Here is a 20,177-nt window from a genome sequence, read left to right on the forward strand (position 1 = left end):
AATTGCAGCGGCAGGGGATTGAAAATCAGGACCAGCAGCCAGCACTGCAGTTATCTGAGCACCCAACGTGCTTGTGATGAACAGGATTATTTTACCCACTGTTAAATCTTCTCCCACCTCTCTGATAGGGTGGTACACCACTGCAGTGTCAGTAACAAATCTCTTCTTAAGCTTTCTGTTGCCGACAAAGCCAGACAGCTGAAACACTTCACCACTTTAATACTATCAAACCAGCTTCGGCTGAAGGCTCCTAAATTTTTTTTTTTTTTTTTAAACATTTACCTGAAGTCTATTGGTATTATCACAGAAAAGAGTGTTTAGATCTGGAAAAAAAAATACTGAAGTTTTGTAACTAATTTTTCTCTTGAGGGTCCAGACACAGCAGTTTTTTCTGGCTCTAGAATCACCAGTGGAAATGTTCTGATGTAACAACTGAAACTAACAGCAGGTGCCTTTACTGGATGGCAACACCTTTATAAAATGCACTATTGCTTCAAAAAGTCAGTTAAAAAAAGATACCAAAGTAAATTACTGCAGTTAAGACCTGGGAAATACAGCCAAATGCTGGGAACAAAACTGGTCAGAGCATTAGTGGGTTTGGGAAGTTCTTTTCTCACCCTGGTGACCCCAGGCCGTGCTGCTGCCTCCTCAAGGATACAGCACAGCTTCCAGTCCTCTCCTCCGCTTCTCCACTGTACCACGGGAAAGGGAAGCACAAGTGACAGCCACTGCACATGGATGCAGGTCCTCTGAGGAATGGGAACAGTCAAAGCTGCTTACATGTGCACTGTAGAGTCCTGTGAAACCGTTCAGGTGTGCTGAGAGCAAACATCTGAGTTACTCAATCAAACCACTTCTCAAGTTAGATTTAATTGAGGAATCAGCATAAAGTGTGATTGGAACAGAGGAAGACAACTGAATGTAGGGAAAAAATGAAAATGACATCAAGCTTGCTAAATATGTATTGTTTATTAAGGCTTGTATTCTCCTAGAGGAAAAAGTTAATCTGATGCTGTCCATTACTCCTTACAGGCAGTAACAGTCCAGAGACAGAGTTATACGTTCTAAATACAAGTCTAAATGATACAGATTAAACTTTATTTAAATTGGAGGTCCTTTTGGAGTAAATAGTATTCAGAAGATACTTGCTTTCTAATATAGTAAAAGATCCTCTACAATAAACACGTGCAGATTCAGTGTGCTAGAGCAGCGGACATGAGCACCATTTCCATGCTTAACTGGAACTCCAGTTGGTGACAGGTTCTCCGACGGTCCCCTCACTCCACAAAAACATGACAGCAAATTCAATTTCTTAAAACAGGTTTTTTTACTCATCCAACAGAAAAAAAAATTAGACAAACACACTGTCAATTTCAAATATCTGAGGCATAATCCATCATATTATCCGTACTATTAGTTCCTACGTTAAAGCTCAGCATTATTGGTATAAAAACTTTAAATGGCATTAGGATTTGGGGGGGTTGGGAGAGAGTAATGAAGGGAAGGATTAAAAATGATCTGCAATTAACTAATAACACCTGAAAGCTGAAACAGGTTTAAACACATTGTTTAAAACCCCTGCAATGTCGATAGCATCACATTATTATTTAATTAAGCTACAAAAACCGTAAAGCAGAATTATGGCTGAGAGAAAGCGTCTTGCTCACCCTCAGCAGGATATGGAATAACAGATGCACACTGAAGCACTGCTTAACAGAATGTGAAAGGGAAATATTTTCCAGAGAAACAATTCCACTGACAATTTGATTTTCTACTAGACAGAAAAAACCAACATGGCGCATCAGCAGTTTTTTAAAAGAGTAATTGTACAGATAAATAAAGAGGCAGAGCAGCTGCACAAAGTGATCAGAAATTTAGGGTTTTTTTAATTTTAAAATTCTGAAGTGCAGTATCTTACGAGGTTTTTTTTTTAAATGACAAAAAAGAATAATCAATGCATGGTTACTTATTTTTGCCATGAAGAAAAAGGGATTGGGAGGAGGAAAAAGGAAGATTTGTCATGTATTCTCCATAATCTCTATATCTGGCTAGGAACATAATTCGTGCCAAAATAAAGTCTTTGGGAAGCACTGACACTTTAGTATGCTCATGTATAGGTCCACATTAGGTTAATATAACTGTTTACCAACTTAAAAAAATAAAAACAGACACACCTTTATTAATGATTTCTACAGAATTTTACATAGAAAAAAGATACAAATTAATGCAGATCCACTTGGGCAAAAATAAACTACAATGTACTTAAAGATGTAACAACTTAATTTCCCCTGCACGAGAAGACATATTGGAACTGAAAGCTTTAGTTTGTCCTGATGCCAGGATACAGCACCAGTTATACTTAATTTTGTTTCTCATGGTCGAATCTAATATCAGTTCTAGTATATATATCAAACTGTTTATGTTTATTCTTATTGTTTGTTTCGATTCTGACGTTCCTGCAAAGAGAAAAAAGTTAAGATTTTAGTCAAAGGAACAAGCAGAGTTTTTAGTAGTTTAACAGAATTAATGTGATCCCAGATAATTACACACTTAAAACAATGCTGCTACATTTTATAAATATACTGTTCATACCCAACAAACCCAAGGACTTGATAATTTAATGTTTTCGAGTGCAGTCTCAGGTGGAACATCTGGATGAATACCTGCAGTCACTTCAAGGTCAGACAGAGAAAGGTATGAAATATCAACACTTCTAAGGAGAACCAGGATCTGCAATATTCTACTTTCTGAATTATTTTAGCTACTGCAGTAGTAGCACAACCAATACACGAGCAGAAAGCAGATGGCAGATTAGTGAACTCCACAGAACTGGTCTAATTTTGAAGCACTCAAATGACTTTGGAGTTTAGTCACATTCAGTAAAAGCAGGGATTTGAGCTGTCGGGAAATTCTGTCCCTAATTCTTCCTATTGGTTCAACTACTCTGGGAAGCACTGGGAAATACCTGGGGGTAAGAGATAGAAACAATATCAGGTAGAAGGAAAGTTTTGTGCTTCTACATAGTCTGATAAAAGCCAGCACAGCTGGGCTGACCAACCCAAGGGTGTCCCAAAGTGGTGCTGGGAGGGTCTTTGAGCCTTTTCCCCAAGTTTCTCCTAATCACAAATACTGAAGCCAGTAAAGGTCACCTAAGGGATACAGCTGGGGGCTGCCTGCAGTGAGCTCCACATCAGTGACCCTGTGCCCTCCCAGCAGCACAGGGCTCCAGAGACACCTGAGCAGTGCCCAGCAGAACAGGGCACTTCTTCACTCAGGGTTCCAGGAGCCCTACAAGTGCAGAATGTGCGAGGCCAGCAGGACAGAACCAGGCTGCTGTGCCTTAGTCCTGTGCATCCTCCAGCTAGGGCAGCACTGCGCACTGAACAGAAAGGACTCAGCCTTCCCACTTTTGCTGCTTACAGCGCAGAACTGGCATGGAAAGACTCAATTCTGTACTTAAACACATCAACATGGCACCAAATCCTACTCCAAAGGAAATTGTGAACTAGCCTAAGCACCACCACCAGCCAACTCCCGAACTAATACCTTCATATTTTGCTTTGTGGACTCATTCTGTATAAAGTTAACCTCAGAATTGTTTCAGTTGTGATGTAAAGCTTACTTGCTAATATACCAACCATTGTAAATGTAACAGACTGCCTTTGCTGCTTCAGCTGGTCACAGCATAAAAATCAGAAGAGATTTTAAAAATCTGAATATACTGATTTCTGCCTCCAGGCAGCATGTTAATATTTTTTCATAATAAAATTAAGTCAACAAAGTCCAGAATGAATTATTAATATATAATTTAGGACAGAAGTAAGAGATAGCAAAGTTGTTTCACCAAATCAACAAAACAAGCTGTGTAAAGTGGTAGAATTTATTATAAAAATCTATTCCTCCTGTCTTTTAACTCTCAACTATGATGAATTATCATCAAAAGCCATTTCCTAATGGCAGAGTATCAGAACATTACATGTTGTTCTTAATAAAAAGAGCATATGTCTGCCTGACATTTGAAACAAAAGGTGGTTACAAAGTATCTAGAACTAAATCATATCAACTCCATTTTCAGGCTTCCAAAAAGAGTAATTGTTTCATCCTATTTCCAACTTCCATTTCCAAGGTGGTACACCCCCTTTACAGCCCTACCATGTTCATGAGTCCACTCTTTCCCATTGCCACTCATGTAACTTATTGAACTTATTTTTAGTTTTCTGTGTAGTCATCCACTGACCTCCCTAATTCCACTTTCTTTAGAAATGGAAGCCTTCCATTCTCAAGGACTAGCCCCACATAAAAAGAGGCAGGCTAGCACCTGAGACCTCCACCTGAAGTGCTCATGGCATTCAGAAACTCAGCTCAGACTCTTTAATTCAGTAAAAAGTGCTCTTTACTGAGCAAGTTCCCAAGCAGTTCCTCCTACCTTGCTTTTTGCTTTCTCTCTTGGGGGCTAATCTGAGTCTTCCTCTTTAAAAATGTCTGAAACCACATAAACTGACGTAACAATTCTTCGTGCTCTCGAGCATGGCTGCTTTTTAGAAGCTCTAACTCTCAAATTCTCTTCCTTACTGCTATTTAGCACTACTGCAAGCAAGAACAAACAGTTTTGTAAGCAGCTAACAAGGCTGTGCTCATTTTGGTTCTGAAGATCCGGAGCCTTCAGCTTCTCTTCTCCAGTGGAATATTCTTGATATCTCACAGGAGAGCTCCAGCTGCACACTTCTCCTTCAGGACACTAATCTCTGTGGTCTTCAGACACAGGGAAAATAGGTTTCCACAAAACTTGCAGAGATTTCCACTTTGGAGACACTCATCCCTGTCAAACTTCTTTTCTCTTCACCTCAGGCTAAAGTAGCTTCAACTTTCCTACTAAACTTGGTTAAAGTCAGTGGGATCAAAGCATTCATCTTCAGACACAAAAATAGAAATGTTTTCTTTATCTCAGGAACACGGTATTAATCTTAAAATATGTTTTTTAACTAGAGCTTTGGAGGAAGGACAATATTCCATCATTTTAAGTTCTGTGACTGTGTTCACAGGAAGCTCATACTGAAAGGAATCACCCAGTTCTAGGAGAAAATGAGTATTTCCAAGTACCAACACACACCAGCCAACACTTTTCAGTATTTAATCACCTAAAGCAGAACTGGTAATCTTGGTGATTCAGGAGCTTTCTGAGACTGCAGCTCTGCCAACAAAATACCAAGGTGTAGAGCTGAGTGCCTTGCCTGAATCAGAGGTGACAGCACAGCAGCCCAGTACAGCTACTGGGACCATCTGCTTTGGGGCAGATCTGGGAGCCTGAGCTGCTGACAGCTCATCTGTCACCTGTAAAGTACCAAGATGTGCAACAAGTTTGTCTTCACAAGCTTTTAAACTTTGGAAGACAACTTTGTTAAGGCTCTGATGGCATGCTTTTAGGAAATACTAATTAATGCCACATTATACTCTATTTTTTTTTAAAGAAGCTCTCTTACACATCACAACTGTTTTACAGTTTTCAGAGCATGGGCTTTGATGACAGAAATAGCTCTGGAACTGACTGAAAAAGGCTGTGAGGGTCAGGTGAGAATTCATGCCACTCACTGTTCTGCTATTTCATCCCAGACCCCAATCCCCTCCCAGTTTCTGGTTAAGTATTTCAGTGTGGCAAATCAAAAGCTGGACTTATAACCCAGCATGACCAAATCCTCTCTCAATTCCAGAGGAATACCTTCTTTCAGCAATGCTGCAAAGTGATCAGTCTTTGGCACTTGGAAGAATTTCATCCAGCATTGTACCTGCCAAAGCCTCACTGGATGATTTGGCACTGACACTGAGGCTCCTACATCACTTAAACTCAGCAACACAAGCTGGAGCTGGCTCTGCACACAGCAGCCATGGAAATGCTGGTTAACAAACTGGAACCATCTAAAGAGCTGAAATGCCAGTGGCTTGCCCTGCACAGATTACATTATTATTCTCTACTAAATATTTGTGTATAAATGAAATTGTATCATTTAAGCTCTCCATTTACAGCTTTTTAAGAATTGTGCCCCTTTGTAATCACAACAGCAGTGAAATGGAAGCACAAAATTTCAATGATTTTACAGCTAAACAAGAGTATAATGAGTTAAACCCAGCAATCTGAAAACCAATTAAGAGGGCACATATACCAACAACTATCTGAAAATGTCAATTATGTTGTAAGATACTTTAACTGGCAGTAAGATTCTTCAAAAATTATTGCCATAGGAAGACTAACTTCATTAACAGGAATGTTTGAACTTCAACAGCACAAACTTCTTAACAGTAAAAACTTTAGGTAAGTGCACGTGCTGTAAAAAACCAAACTCTTCTAGTAATCAGCTGGACTTCTAAAATTCATTTTATCAATGAAGGGGAAAAAAAAGTGACTTTCCAATCAAGTTTTATAGAGTGCAACCAGACAAGCAGCATCTTATTTTTCATTCCTTCACTGCTGCTCTGCTTTAGCTCTCTAGCACTATTACCTTCCTTGGTGTACTTTGGTGTCCCATTTTCTATGCTATTCAGAGGAATCTAAGAAATATTAAATTAGACTACATAGTTTATTTTGTGAATGTGTAATACAAGCCATAGCCTCTGTTTTAAATGAGGAAGGAAAATGCATTATTTTGAAAAACTGATCCTGTTATAAATAAAGCAATGACCTGGGTAAGAATATTTTTGCAGATAGTGGGAATTAGATGTGTTTATTAAATCAACCCAAAACGAGATCAGCTCAACAGTCAAACACCAGCCCTTTGAGATCCTACAAAGCACAGGAACTCTGCTGTTTGTGCCACCATTGGGATCCTGCTGAGGCCAGGGATTTATCTGTGCAGGAGTAGATCTGTTATCACTTTCCCTGTGCTCTCACTTCTTAAACACCCACAGCTCTCCCCTCTAGCCTTGGCAGCAGAGCACAGGGATCAGAATTAAAAACCCAAACCAATCACACCCCACTACACCACAAACACTGGGCAGAGGAACCCAGGCTGCCTCACTTTGTCAGGACTCTCTCCTGCATAAGGGAACACCTCTCCATGATACAGGCCACATTAAATATTGAATTGCTAATTAACTCCTGAAGGAATGAAGTGCTCAAGTAAAGCCCTTTAGGTTTTACCTCGTGGAACCCCTCAGGGAGTACACAAGAAAAACTTGCAATTATAAGCTGTCCTTCCCTGCTGTGCTGAGGTCAGCTATGCACATCTATCATGGCCAGGAAAAGTTCAGCCACAAAGTTTTAAAGGCACTGAACTCCTTTTCCCACATAATTTAAGGGTACAATCTATGAAGACTGTTTAAAGTAATTTTATATACAATTTAAAATGGCAATTTTAAAATTTAAGCTGCAGGAACATGCGTTAAGTCCTTGCTTTAAAAACATCTTAAAACAAGTGTGAGCTATCCTAAACTAAACCGGCCTGTCAAACAAATGCTGTATTTGCAACGCTATACAAAAAATGTCTAGGAAACACTATCAACACCAAGCAAACTTAAGTGTTACTTCAGTAGCAACTACACATCCTGACACCTATTATTTTGTCAGGTCATTACTTCTAGACTGCCTAATTAGAGAAAGGCATTCTTGAAACTGAGGTAGTGGGGTGGAGAGGGACAGAGATCCCTTGTGGCAGACTTAGAGCCATGAAAGTGTATGGAAAGTTTTACTACACTCTCCCAGTTACTGCCCAGACTTCTCTCACTACATCTTCACTCAAAACTTCAAGAATTAGTAGACAGATTAAACCTGGGAACTGAAAACCTTTATTTATCCAAATAATACACGTGACTTCAGCAGCATAAATGCACTCTTTCTAGCACTATTCCAGCAATTTTATGCAACTCGTTCTTTTCCAGAGAGATAAACTGAATAAACAAAATCAGGTTTCTTATTCTTAAAGGTGATGTACAAATTTCAAATACCAGTACAGGTATCAATTTTGATAGCCCAGTTCCAGTCAAACAGTGTTTAAACACCTCATATTTAAGGCAAAAAACTTAAGTGACAATCACTGGCAGAACCCAATTCTGAAACAGAAACTATTTTCTATTAACCATTTTAAGATAAAAAAATAAATCAAACTCCAATAAACTGGACATAAAGTCCTTTACCCACATTACTGCTTAGCTTTCTGCCTTGAAATGCAGTGACTTGTGAAACTTTCACAAAGAAATATGCATCAGATTTGTGTTGTTAAACACACAAGAAACCATTAAGTTGAGATGTATTAAAAACATTTTGAATTCCTACTTACATTTTTCCACCATAGCAGCCTCCACATTTCATTTTCCCCATATCTGTGTATAAAATAAATTTTTTAATAAGTTTACCTTCCGCACCACCTCCTCCTCTTCCTGGCGCTTTTCATAATGAGAAAAGTCATCAAAGATGGAGGTCGTGTGCTTGTAAGTAGCAATAATTTTAAGCACTTGTTTTGCTTTTTCTAAGGGCACCTCCTGTGTATCACGGGAGTTTGTAACGGGTTTGTTGTCATTGTTCTCCAGCCTGATGTGTCTCAGTTGGTTGTTGGGCACATCCTTCACAAAGATCCACTTGACATCAAATTTCCCCTTCCACTTGTCCTGAGACCAGACACCTGCACTGGTGCCATAGTCCACAGGTGATTTCATCTCCGCTACTCCACAGAAGTGTCCACTGCCATTGACACTGAACAGCAAGTACACCGGGCCCTTGCTATTCATGGAGCGAAAAGCGCTGTCCAGGCGTTTGTTGCCATGTTCCGTACTACACCAAATAGAATATTTAATGGAACGATGAATATCATCCTCGGAATAGCTCTTTATTATGAACACACGTCCATTTTTAAGGTTCCATTCGAAATCTTTAGGGTTATAGCTGTGAGCAGCTTTCAGTTTTTCAAGGACAGGATGGGACTCACCGCTCGGAACGGGGTTGGGCTGGGTGCTGCCAGCTGAGTTGGTGTCATTCCCAGTTCCTCCACTTTGGCCAAAAGCTGCATTTCTGTTGCGAGGAGCTACCCAGCGGTTTTGGGGTGGCTGCTGAGGGGTCTGATACTGTGGCTGAGTCAATGGAGGAGGCTGAGCTGGAACAGGCTGAACAATTGGTTGCTGTGGCTGTGGAACAGACTGAGGAGAAGGTATCTGTTGGGGGGCAGGAACTTTTGCCACAGGACCCTTATTGTCCCAAGTACCTATGTCCATATTATGCTTTATAGGGGGAGGAGGCAACGCTCCTCCAATTACAGGTCCAGTTTTTGTTTTCATTTTAGGCTGTGGTTTTGCAGGCTTGCTGGCAATAGCAGCCCAAGAGGTTGGTTTAGATACTGGCAAGTTTACATTAGATCCACCATTCCCAGAGAGGGCGCCTGTCATCCCGGCACTGTTAACAACAGAACCTACTGTTTTCACTGCAGAAGTTGTAACATCTCCACCAATCTTAAGTCCAACCATTCCCTGTTCAATACTGTTCATTCCAGGAGCTTTATTTAATGTATCATTATGAAATCCTGTTTGTCCATCCACAATGGTACCCCCCAGAGAACTGGGTGGGTAGCTGTAACTGCTCCCATATGCTGAGCTTTGTGTCTGCTGTCCTTGGGATCCGCTTGTTCCCCAAGCTGAGAAGGCAGGATTTTCAGGGAAAAAGTTAAAGCGGTGTTGATAGATATTATTTCCCAGACCCCCAGGCTGTCCAAAAACGGCATCGTGCATAAAATGATGATCCCCATTACTGAGCTGTCCATAGGTGGTGAGATAAGGGATAGGAGGATCTCCTCCTGTAGACCATGGTGCTTCACTGAGAGAATAGGGGAACCCAATAGATGGTGGATAATAACTGGACAGATAAGGATCAGTCATTGATGGATAGCTACTGTTCTGTTAAAGAGAAAAAACAGTCACCAGATAAATAAACCCTTCATTTATAAATAGCCACAACACCAAACAGAAAAGAACACAAGAGACAAAGTAATGTAATTTCTAATGACAGATCTTAGTTCACATTCCAAGAAGGATTCAGGGCTAAAATGAAGTATCTGGGCATTCATAATACCCAGAGGACTAGGGGCTCACACTGAGGTTAGTACTTGAGATGTTGAAACCATGTAATCTCACACTACTAAGGTTATTTAGTAGCCAGCACCCCAAATTATTGCAAGGAACATATCTAACTATATTTTGTAGCTCACAGAACTAAGGAGATTTAGCATTTCTAGACTGCTACATGGAAGAAGCTTTAGACTAATCACTTTAATATGACAATACATATAACATACTGTTACAATCCTCATTATGGAGTTGTTTTGAGGGGCCAATAGTCTCCAACAAAAAACCCACACCTCAAGCAGTAGAAGAAACACAGGCTACTTCTGACACATATGCCAAGTTTGCCAGAGGTAAGAGATACAAGCTGCCATTAAAGGGCCTGGTGCACCAGAGACAATCCATGCCCAGATGGCACATGACACAGGCCATTCAAACTCTTGGAGAAAGACCCTTTCCAGCCTGTAAGCATAAGTCTTTTCCTCCCTCAGTAGTAAAGTTACAACTGTGCGGGAGTGTTCCTGACTGTCCTTTCAAACAGGACATCTCTCCCACTCATGAAATAAGAGACCAAACATTTATAAACCAACAGACCCCCTCTGAAATTTCCTCTCCTTCAACTGTTAAGTCTTAGACCAAGCTGAGAAGATTTTCCTCTCACTAACACTTTGCTGGCACCTGATTTTGAAGCATTCCATATGATTCTTACATTCAGCAATGCAAAAGAACAAAGCCAGGATGTTCTAAAGTGGGTTTTATTCCTCTTTAAATCAACTTGAAGCACTTATACTGGAGACCTTCCAAAGTGACACTCCAACCGTAATTACCAGAGAGGGGGTGGGAAGGTCAACATCTCCTGCTAATGAGTCAAACAGTAGCTCGCCTTTCCTTACTCATAAAGACTATTTTAAGAAGAGGAACTCTTCTTTCAAACTGCTAGATTTCAAACTTGAAAAGAAAAATCTATCTGCAAAATCAGGAAAACTGCACCAGAACTTCAGCCATTTTTCCAAAAATGTGATTATTTCTCAGCTTTCTTAAAAAGAAAAAAAGTAAAATCCCCTCCTTGCTGAAGATAAGCCTAATATCCAACTGATACAGAATCATTTTTACTGCTCATTTTTCAATGACCTCTTTTCCATGACACCTCAAAGCCAGAGTAATTCAACAGCTTTATGTTTCATACACAGAATGATACCACAATATGCCTCCAAGACTTCCATACAGTACTGCAAACACTTCAGAGACTGAAACAGCCTAAATCAAATGTCATTGATTCAAAAGAAATGATCTCTACCACTGTTCAAGCTGCCTTTATTTACACAAATTCTATCACTAACAAGAGGTACAGAAATCACCTTCCTCTGAGATGAACCTCTAAAATACACTGAGTTTTCTGAGCCTCTCAAGCTAAAGTAATCAGTATTTAGCATAAAAACCCATTTTTCTGATAGACTTTGACACTGCTGAGTGTTATATTTTAAAGAGTTAATTTAAGAAAAAAAAATAAAAACAAATACAGATGAAAGGGAGGAGACAGAAGTAGTTCTCTGAGATACTTAAGTTCATAAATTCTATAAGTTTAGATTTTAAGACCAAAAAGAGTAAGCCTAGAGACAAGCAAGTGTTTTATCTCAGAAATATTTAGGCTAAAGGATTTTAGACGATTCTTGCAGCTGTCATCTCTTCACACAGCCTGTAAAGTCTCCACAAGGATTCTAACAAGATTCAGGGAAAGTTTCAGCAGCCATCCTTACCAGACATTTAATCTATTTTGACTGCCTTTATGCCAGTGCGTAAAAGAAACCCTGACAGAAGTTCTTCCCTTGAACAGCAGAACATTTATTTCAATAAACTTATCCTTGACCTTTCTGCACCCTTCTGTCTATTTTTTATTAAAAATCCCCAAACAAAACCAACCCAACCATTCTGGTAATTAGGAAAAAATCTCCTATCCCCCAGAATACACTCCCTTCTGGTGATTCCCTGTTCCATAGGAATAATCTCTTGGTTCTCACTGACTTTGCAGGAGGATGCTTTTCTTTCTGAGTGTAAATTTGTATATGAAGTCTACTTGACTCAGTTCTCTTTGCTCTTAAAAGTACTTTTAAAACCATATTACTCACCTACACTTGACTTTTGATGTTAAATATATTATTCTGTCAGCTAGGGCTTTGATTTCTGAAGTTTATTTTAAATATCGAGTTGGCTTCAAATCTTTTTTTTAAGTCATCTGTACTTTACAGTAACTTTCAAGGGCTGAATAAATCTGACTGGCTAACTGGATAATAAGGCTTTGTTCACCAACACGGTTGCCTCCAGTACAAAATCTCACAGTCCTAATTAATGCTACTGTCACTTTCCACTTAAAATTGTAAGAGGACCTACACAATTACTTCTTGTGCCATGCCAATTTTTCACTGCAGCATAAATAAATTGGTCAATGGAGCTACACTTTCATAAAGAAAACTTTTATTATAATTATGGAAATTCTAACAGCCATAGCAATTTTTCTATTTAATCCTAATAATTTGGCTTGTTGACAGCAAAGACAAAATTCCCAGAATAAAACTATAATAGATGGGTATATTTTTTCTGTCAACATTCAGTATATTTCACAGTTTGGTTTTAAGTCATTAAAAATCACATACAAATGTGATGAAGCACAATTTTAAAAAAATCAGAGGGAGGTTAAAACCTCAATTTCTTTTATAATTAATTCTGCATTAAAAATTAAAATTTTGCTTCCTTTTTTCCCCACAAAGGCTTCTCAACCTTCCACAGCACATTAACTCCAAAAGAAGGAATGCCTCCCATTAAATTATTTTAGGTCTGGAGAACATGTCTATGCTGCAAGCAAGCTCAGTGATGTCATCAATATTCACACTGGCATCTGACAGTTTCAAGCTGAATTATAAATTTGCTTTTTAAAATGTAACACTTTGCCATTCCATATTTCACCTCTGGTAAATGTTTCTCTCTGATATGGTGTTTAATACATGTGCATGAAAACTTTTTGCTTCTCTGGTTTGTAAACATTTTGTTCCCTTTAAAGATTTAAATGTGAAGTCAAAAATTACTTCAGAAAATACTTTCAAATAAAATGGTATTTTAGTCATGGATGTTGATTTAATGTACATTTTAACTAGAGTTTACAATATAGTTACTTACTCTTAAGTAACACATCTTTAATTATTAAAATATAACAGAGGACAAAAAAGAACAACATTTGCTGAAGTGTAAAAAATGGGACAACTCTACAAAGTATCTAGAGAGGATCCAACCCAAATCTCAACTACATTTATTTCTGTGATTATATAAATAATAGAAATCAGGAGAGCCCAAAAGCAGAATTTTTAGACTCCTACAAGCAACTAGCCTATCAAAGATCAGGTTGTCCCAGTCCAGCCACACCAACAACCTGCAAGGGGAGGAGTAATCAGCTCCAGCTCCTTGGAACATCAACTTCATTTTCACTTGTGGCCATCTGGAGATGCAGAGTAATATTAGCTTTGGGAACACAAATGCTGGTTGTATCACCAAGTAACACAATATGCTGTCATTTCTTTTTCCATTTCTATTTAAGGCATTTGCTCCCTCCACACAATCCTATGAATGGAGTGCCAACAGCATGCCTAAGGAAAAAAAAACTAAGTTAAAAATACACTAACCTGATTTGACTGCCCGGAAAGGTAAGGTTCAAAATCGTTGTCATGAACTGTGTCCTTCTGATGTAACGAACCATTTTGTACTACAAAAAAAGGGTTACAGCACATTATAACAGCAGCAGCAGCATTGCAGGAGTGATGTTCCACCCTATGCTTCTTTAGGAAAAGCCACATTTCTTCTGCAAACCAGAAAGACTCATAAAAAGACCGAGGGATGACATTTCCCACCCTCCAGATAGTTTCTCTTTATATTACTGCTTATAAAACAAAGTTTGAGTAAATTAAAAAAATTAGTAATTAAAAACTCTACAGCTGAGGGTGAGTAAACAACTCATGTGAATTAACTCCCAACGAAAAATCATTATTGAGAACAATTTTGTGAAAAAAGATTGGGAAACAACATCTATTGTTCTGGCCCATAATTAGAACACACAAACTCACAGTTCTCCCAGCGTGTGTTATTCACTGCTTAAGCTGGCTAAAATAAGATGAGGTGAGGTTACATTTAATTATGAAATGAACACTGCTAAGAGCTTTGGGATCCTAATATTTTCAGGAAAACTTAAGTTTCAACATTCTCATCTGTAAAAAAAAAAGATATCTGCCATAAAGTCCTACTTCAGCATAAAAGAATGTCTGATAAGCATTTGAAACCCATTACTGAATGACATACAAACCCAAAACAGCTATTAGGTCCCTTCAAATAATTTCCTGTTTGCATTAAATTTGAAAAAAAAGGTCAAATACACGGTGTGGTAGTTGCTGTATTTACCTATTTCATAGAACAGCTGAACTAAATATAACACTACACCAAATAAAGTGTTTAGCAAGCAAGTCTGGGAATTCAGCAGAGTATTTCTGCAAAGTTTATCAAGGGGAGTAGGGGTAAAATAGTGTTTACAAACAAAGGGAGATGTGTTTCTTTAACTAGAAGGAGCTGGATTTTCAAGGCAGGTTAAGATGTATTAAAATGAATTTATGAGTTGGATATTATTACTTTCTAAGTCTTAAGAGTTACATGCTTGTCAGCAATCACATTAATTAAGATATTTTTTAGATGACTTATTACTAAGTTTAATTTCAGTTGGAGCAGAAGAGTTATAAAAATGCCTATTATCTCATCAGAAGTTAACCATCTTTTAAGTTCCCAAAATTATTAAGTTTATACGCTGAAGTAAATATCTCAGCCAACAGCAGAACAGCAACACAGCTGCATTAAGAGAGCATGCAAAAGTAGGCAAAAATACATAAATTGTACAGGGATATCCTTGTAATTTCACATAGCAACCTGCTTCATCTTAAACAGGGAGAATTATTTAGTACGAACACAGAGTTCTTCCCACTGCAAATCCAGCAGCATTAAGTGGGATGCAGGCAAGCTCGGATGAATGGCAGTCGATGTTATTTTTGAAAGAAAGCACACATCTCTCATTCCCAGATGTTTTCCATGCAGACTAACAGCGATGCATTTCTGCTCACCTACAGGTACCTGTGTAACTGATCTCTTACAATAACAATTTAGGCGACCAGATCACAGCATGATTTCTCACCTTTATTATCCTGTCCTTTCGGTCTCTGGGAAGCCACAGCACGTGATTACGGGAAAAAAAAAAAAAAGGAAATAAAAAAGTTAATTTAAAAAAACTGCTTATATAGTCATAGGCATTGCAAACCCCACAGCTTCTGAGGACGGGGAAGAAACTTCTAAAAATGGCCAGCAGCATCTCAAGGTTTGTTTGGACCGGGGCTGGAGCAGCGTGTTCCACGTATCACTCAGCACCGGCCTTCCTGAGAAATGGCCCCGGCTCCGGGGAGGAGGCGGGAACGTGCTGTGCCCACGGGGGAACTTAAGGAGAACGATGGAGGTCTAAAGCAGCCGAGGGGGAGAAGAAAAGCCTCGCGGGGCCTGCAGCCGCAGGCCCGGGAATCCCCCCGCCCACGGGCCGCCTCGCCACTCACTTACCTGAGGGTCAACGCTTGTGGCAGACATAATTCATGCACAGGGCCCCGTGGTTCAGCAGAGAGCGCCGGGGGACGAGGCAGGGCCGCTCGGCGCGGCGCGGAGCTCCGGGGCCTGGCGGAGGGGCGGCGGCGGCGCCTCCTCTCCCCTCAGGCGGCGGCCGGGCGGGGAAGGGGCCGGGGCCGAGGGGGAGGAAAAGGGGCCGCCTGGCACCTCTTCGGGGCGCCTCCTCAGGGGACGGCGGTGCAGACGGCGGTGGTCGCGGCTCGGCCGTGGCGCTGGCGGTGCCGGTACCGGCCCGCTCTCTCACATGCCCGCGGGCCGGGCCTGGGGCCGCAGCGAGCGGGGCAGCGGCGGCCGCCGACTCCAATGGCGGCGGGCGCCGGGCTGCGGTGACGTCAGCGGCGAGCGCGCGCGGGGCGCGCCGGGAGCGCACGGGGCGGGGACAGGGGAAAGGCGCGCGGGGCGGTGGCGCCTCGTGCGCGTGCGCGGCGGCTGAGGGGGCTGAGGGGAGGGAGTGGGTGCATGGCGGACACGGCTCCGCCCCGCCGCAGGGCGCTCGGGCTGCCCGGCCTGGGGAACGGCAGGCTGAGGGCACGGCTCATCGCTGTGCGTGACTTCCGCGGGAGGAAAGGGTTCTTTGCCCAGAGGGTGGTCGGGCACTAGAACGGGCTCCCCAGGGATGTCGCAGCGCCGAGCCTGGTTGCTCGGGATATGTGTGGATAATGGCACATGGAGGGGTTCGTGGGTGTCCTGTGCAGGCCCAGCGTTGGACTCGGTGATCCTTGTGGGTCTCTCCCAACTGAGAATATCCTCTGATTCCGTTCATCCCTCAGTCTTTGCGAGGAATCTTTGCCCACAGGCTCGGCTGTGCAGGTTCACAGGATCTCTATGACAGAATCAGTGAGCTTCCCGAGCTGGAAGGGACCCAGGATCACCGAATGACTTAGCTTGGAAAAGAGCTCTGAGACCCTCAAGTCCAGCTTATCCCCAGCACGCCTGGTCAGCTACATCAGGGCACTGAGTGCCAGGCCACTCCACGCCTCCCTGGGGCCACCCATTCCAGTGTCTACTCACTCTTCCTGTGAAGGAATTCCTCCTGATACCCAGCCTAAACTTCCCCAGGTGGAGCTTAAGACTATCGAGGATCATCAAAGCCCAACTCCTGTGCTGGCACAGGACACCTCCAGCCATCCCACCATGTGTCCAAATCTCCTTAAGCTCCGTCAGGGTTGGTGCCATGATCCCTGTCCTGAGGAGTCTGTTCTGGTTCACCCGAGAGCTTTGGGAGACCAACTTTCCCTCATATAGCCAGTCTGACCACTGGCAGCAGCCACCCTCAACATGGGTTTTTATCAGATTAATTTTTTTTCCTTCTCTTCCAGCTGTTTTATAGAACCTGGGTGAATTTGGACCCCTTAGCCCAGTTTATGTTGATTTCAACAGCTCAAGGTCTAAGTCCCACTAGTTACAAAGTCTTGTAACATCTCCATGCTTAATTTTGGGACTAAAAATGGCATATTCTGGTCTTTGTGGAATACACTAAACAGCACAATCATGGTTTCCTTTAGATGCCGTTAAAACCAGAGTCTTCTGTGTGTTCACATGTTTGAAAACTGTTAGTTTGAGTTTGTACCTACCATTCTAATAAAATATCTGAAACAAAAAGTCCACTTTTGTCCTCTTTCTGATCAGACATCCAGAGATAAGGAAGAATGAGTGGTGCTTTATGAAAATGCTTTGGGTTTGACTTGGGTAGCAGGTAATAATTGGTATTTTCCTAGAATCCCAGACTGGTTTGGGTTGGAAGACACCTCAGAGATCATCTTGTTCCAATCCCTGCTGTGGGCAGGGGCAGCTCCCACTAGACCAGATTGCTCCAAGCCCTGCCCAAGCTGGCCTGTTCCAATTCTGTTTGCCTTTAGTGTAATTATGGAGCAAGTCAGTAAATCCCTGCTGTGGGCACTCCCTGAGCGAGCTGGAAAGTCTGTCCAAAGACCAGAACTTCAAGAAACAGGACAAAAGAAGTGATCAGCGTGGCTGGAGAGAGGAACATGTGTGCAGCAGGAGAGGGAAAGGCTGGGTGCCTGGGTGATGGGCACTGCTCCGAAGTCCATGTGATTGTGTATGTTCACATCTCGATATAGAAACGATGTGACTGTGAATCATCCTTGCCAGGAGAGCATGTGGGCAGAATGTTAGAGCTCTCTGCTTCAGCATCCCAATGCACAGGGGGCTCTTAGGCTGTACCTGTTAGGTTAGACCCAAAGGCAGCATGTCACATATGTATATGCATGTGCACATCTAAGTCTTCGTGGGAATATTTTTTTTTTCTGTTGCATTTGGAAAATCTGATATTTTTTTTCCTGGTAATGCTAAGAATGATCTTGTCTATCCATTAAGAAGTGCACAGTCTTTTAGAAATAAAACCAGTAAGATGAAAAGTCAGTTGAAGGATATGGATAAGGCAATATTCATATTTTTATATGTATTATATAACTTAGGATACTCTTGGAGTGTAACATTGTAACCCAGGGGAAACATGGGGTTTGGTTCTGTCTTAGTTGAATGAAATGTGTCCTTCTAGTTTAAGAAAAAGTTGTACTTATCTTTTTCTTCCTTTGCTAACACTCTCTGAAATCTCAGAAAAGTTCATGTGTAAGCTGCACCATATTTTTGTTGGTGTTTTTATTATTTGTTTTTAATATAGGTTTTACAGGAATTTTATGCAGCCCTCTATGTTATGAACATGGAAGAAAATCAACTATTGCCATAATGGAATCATCTCCCTCCTGCCCCCTATACCCCTGTGGAATGTTCCCAAACCAAGGATCCAGCATTCACTTCCATCATTTTAGGGTGAAAAATTAAACCAGACACACAGAGAAATTGTATCTGTTCTCCTCTCCTGTTTCTCATGTCACTGACACATTGTTTGTGAAAACATGAGGAGGGAAATCATATGCAAAGAGTGTGGCCTGTGAACAGATCCCATCTGACACCAGCATCACACATGCTGTTCCCTGAAAGACAAATTCCTTGGAAAGCTGTGGCAAGGAGCTCAGTGGAGCAATGACTGAGCTTAGGGATTCTCCCCTGTCTCTCTCTTGATCTTCATCCTTGGCAACTCCTTCTTGCTGCTGTCTGGGGTTTCCATGAAATTGTAAGGTCAGTTTGTCTTTGCTTACTTTGTTATGCATTTTTCCCTTCAGCTCTTTGCAGTGACTTCAGGTTGCTCCGTTGTCTTTCTTCCTTGTCTTTCAGTCTTGCTATTGATTACTGATACAGGGACAAAATAAACTCATTCCAAGCCAATTTGCATGGAGAAAAGCAGATGATTGTAGTGTGAATAGCTCAAGAATAGATCTTTCTTCCTGTTGCCCAAGCAATACTCAGGCAGCCAAGCACATTCTCAGCAATAAAAACACTGTCCAAACTATAGCAGGATTTAATTGGAAAATCAGATGTTCTGTGATTCTTGATGGCTGATTTTCTGCCAATTATAAAGTAGGATGAGCTCCATTAGAATCACAACAATGCCTGACAAATCCTCCTTTACAGGTAATTTAATGGCTGAATGGTAGAACTGTGGCCACAAGTGGATAAGAATCTCTTCTGAGGAGCTGTTAGTTTTATATGTGAATAATTTGAAGTTGCAATGCCACTCAGTTTACATGAGGCTCCAGGTCTTCTGTTCCTACACCTCCTGCCTTGGAGTAAGTAAAAGGAATAGAGCCCAAATGTGAGGCTCCTGCATGTCAGAATCAGAAGGAATTGGGAAATAATCAAAGTCAGTCAGAGGGAGGGGTAGAGGTGCAATTCATCTTTGGGGAAACCTACCAGGTGCTACGTAGGAAGGAAAAAAGCAAGGGAATATAATTTATATTTTCCATACTCACAGTGGGAATGTGCTTAGCCCTACGGTTTTCCTCCTCAAATTTTAATTTGTATTCCCAATCCCTGTGCTGCTGCTCAGGCCTCTAAGCACTCTGCATGCTCTTTGGATCACTGGGTTGTTGATCTGCTGAAAACTGAAAATAGTTCATTCATTTTGCAGCAGCAGTGAAATTTACAGATTTTTTTTAAATATTCAGAATGTTATGGGAAACAAAAAAAAGACAAAAGATAATGGATGGGGTTTGGGGTTGCTCTTAATTTCTTTTTCTTTTTTTTCTCTTGATTATTGAGTTAACTGGCAAGGGCAAGAAGGGCTAGTAAACTGAATAAAGAGAAAAAATAATCCTTGAAAAAGAAACTCACATTTTTCAGCTCCAAAAGACATTTAGAAAAATAAAAGAGAAGCTATTTTCTACAAACACTTTCCTTTGAAAAAGAAGTGAACAGTGTTCAACCCACTCTTCAATAGCAGAAATATTTTTTATAATAGGCTGGACACTGAAACCATGAAGTTTTTTAGATTTTAAGGCCAGTTCCTCTACTGATTTTTTGAGTATCTGCTGTGCTTTGCAGATTTTCCTTTTCATATGTACTGTGTTCTGTTCTGTGGGCTGGGA

General features: G+C 41.1%; 1 protein-coding gene across 3 annotated transcripts; it reads right to left on the bottom strand.

Moving 5' to 3' along the window:
- Positions 1-981: 981 nt before the first annotated feature.
- On the bottom strand, positions 982-16,042 carry YTHDF1 (YTH N6-methyladenosine RNA binding protein F1; the record flags this gene model as incomplete). 3 transcript variants are annotated; one of them, XM_084217874.1, is made up of 5 exons in its annotated part: positions 15,667-16,042; positions 15,254-15,278; positions 13,707-13,786; positions 8,344-9,120; positions 982-2,456 (listed from the first exon to the last, which is right to left on the bottom strand). In XM_084217874.1, the coding sequence occupies exons 1-5, from the start codon at positions 15,691-15,693 to the stop codon at positions 2,430-2,432; spliced, it is 936 nt and encodes a 311-aa protein (XP_084074000.1). In that variant the 5' UTR covers positions 15,694-16,042. The 3 variants fall into 3 exon arrangements, with proteins under 3 accessions (XP_084074000.1, XP_084073999.1, XP_084073998.1); XM_084217873.1 differs by having other exon boundaries at positions 8,344-9,870; XM_084217872.1 differs by lacking the exon at positions 982-2,456 and having other exon boundaries at positions 8,296-9,870.
- Positions 16,043-20,177: the final 4,135 nt, after the last annotated feature.

This window comes from Fringilla coelebs (genome assembly GCF_963513975.1).
Source record: "Fringilla coelebs genome assembly, chromosome: 18".
NCBI classification, from domain to species: domain Eukaryota; kingdom Metazoa; phylum Chordata; class Aves; order Passeriformes; family Fringillidae; genus Fringilla; species Fringilla coelebs.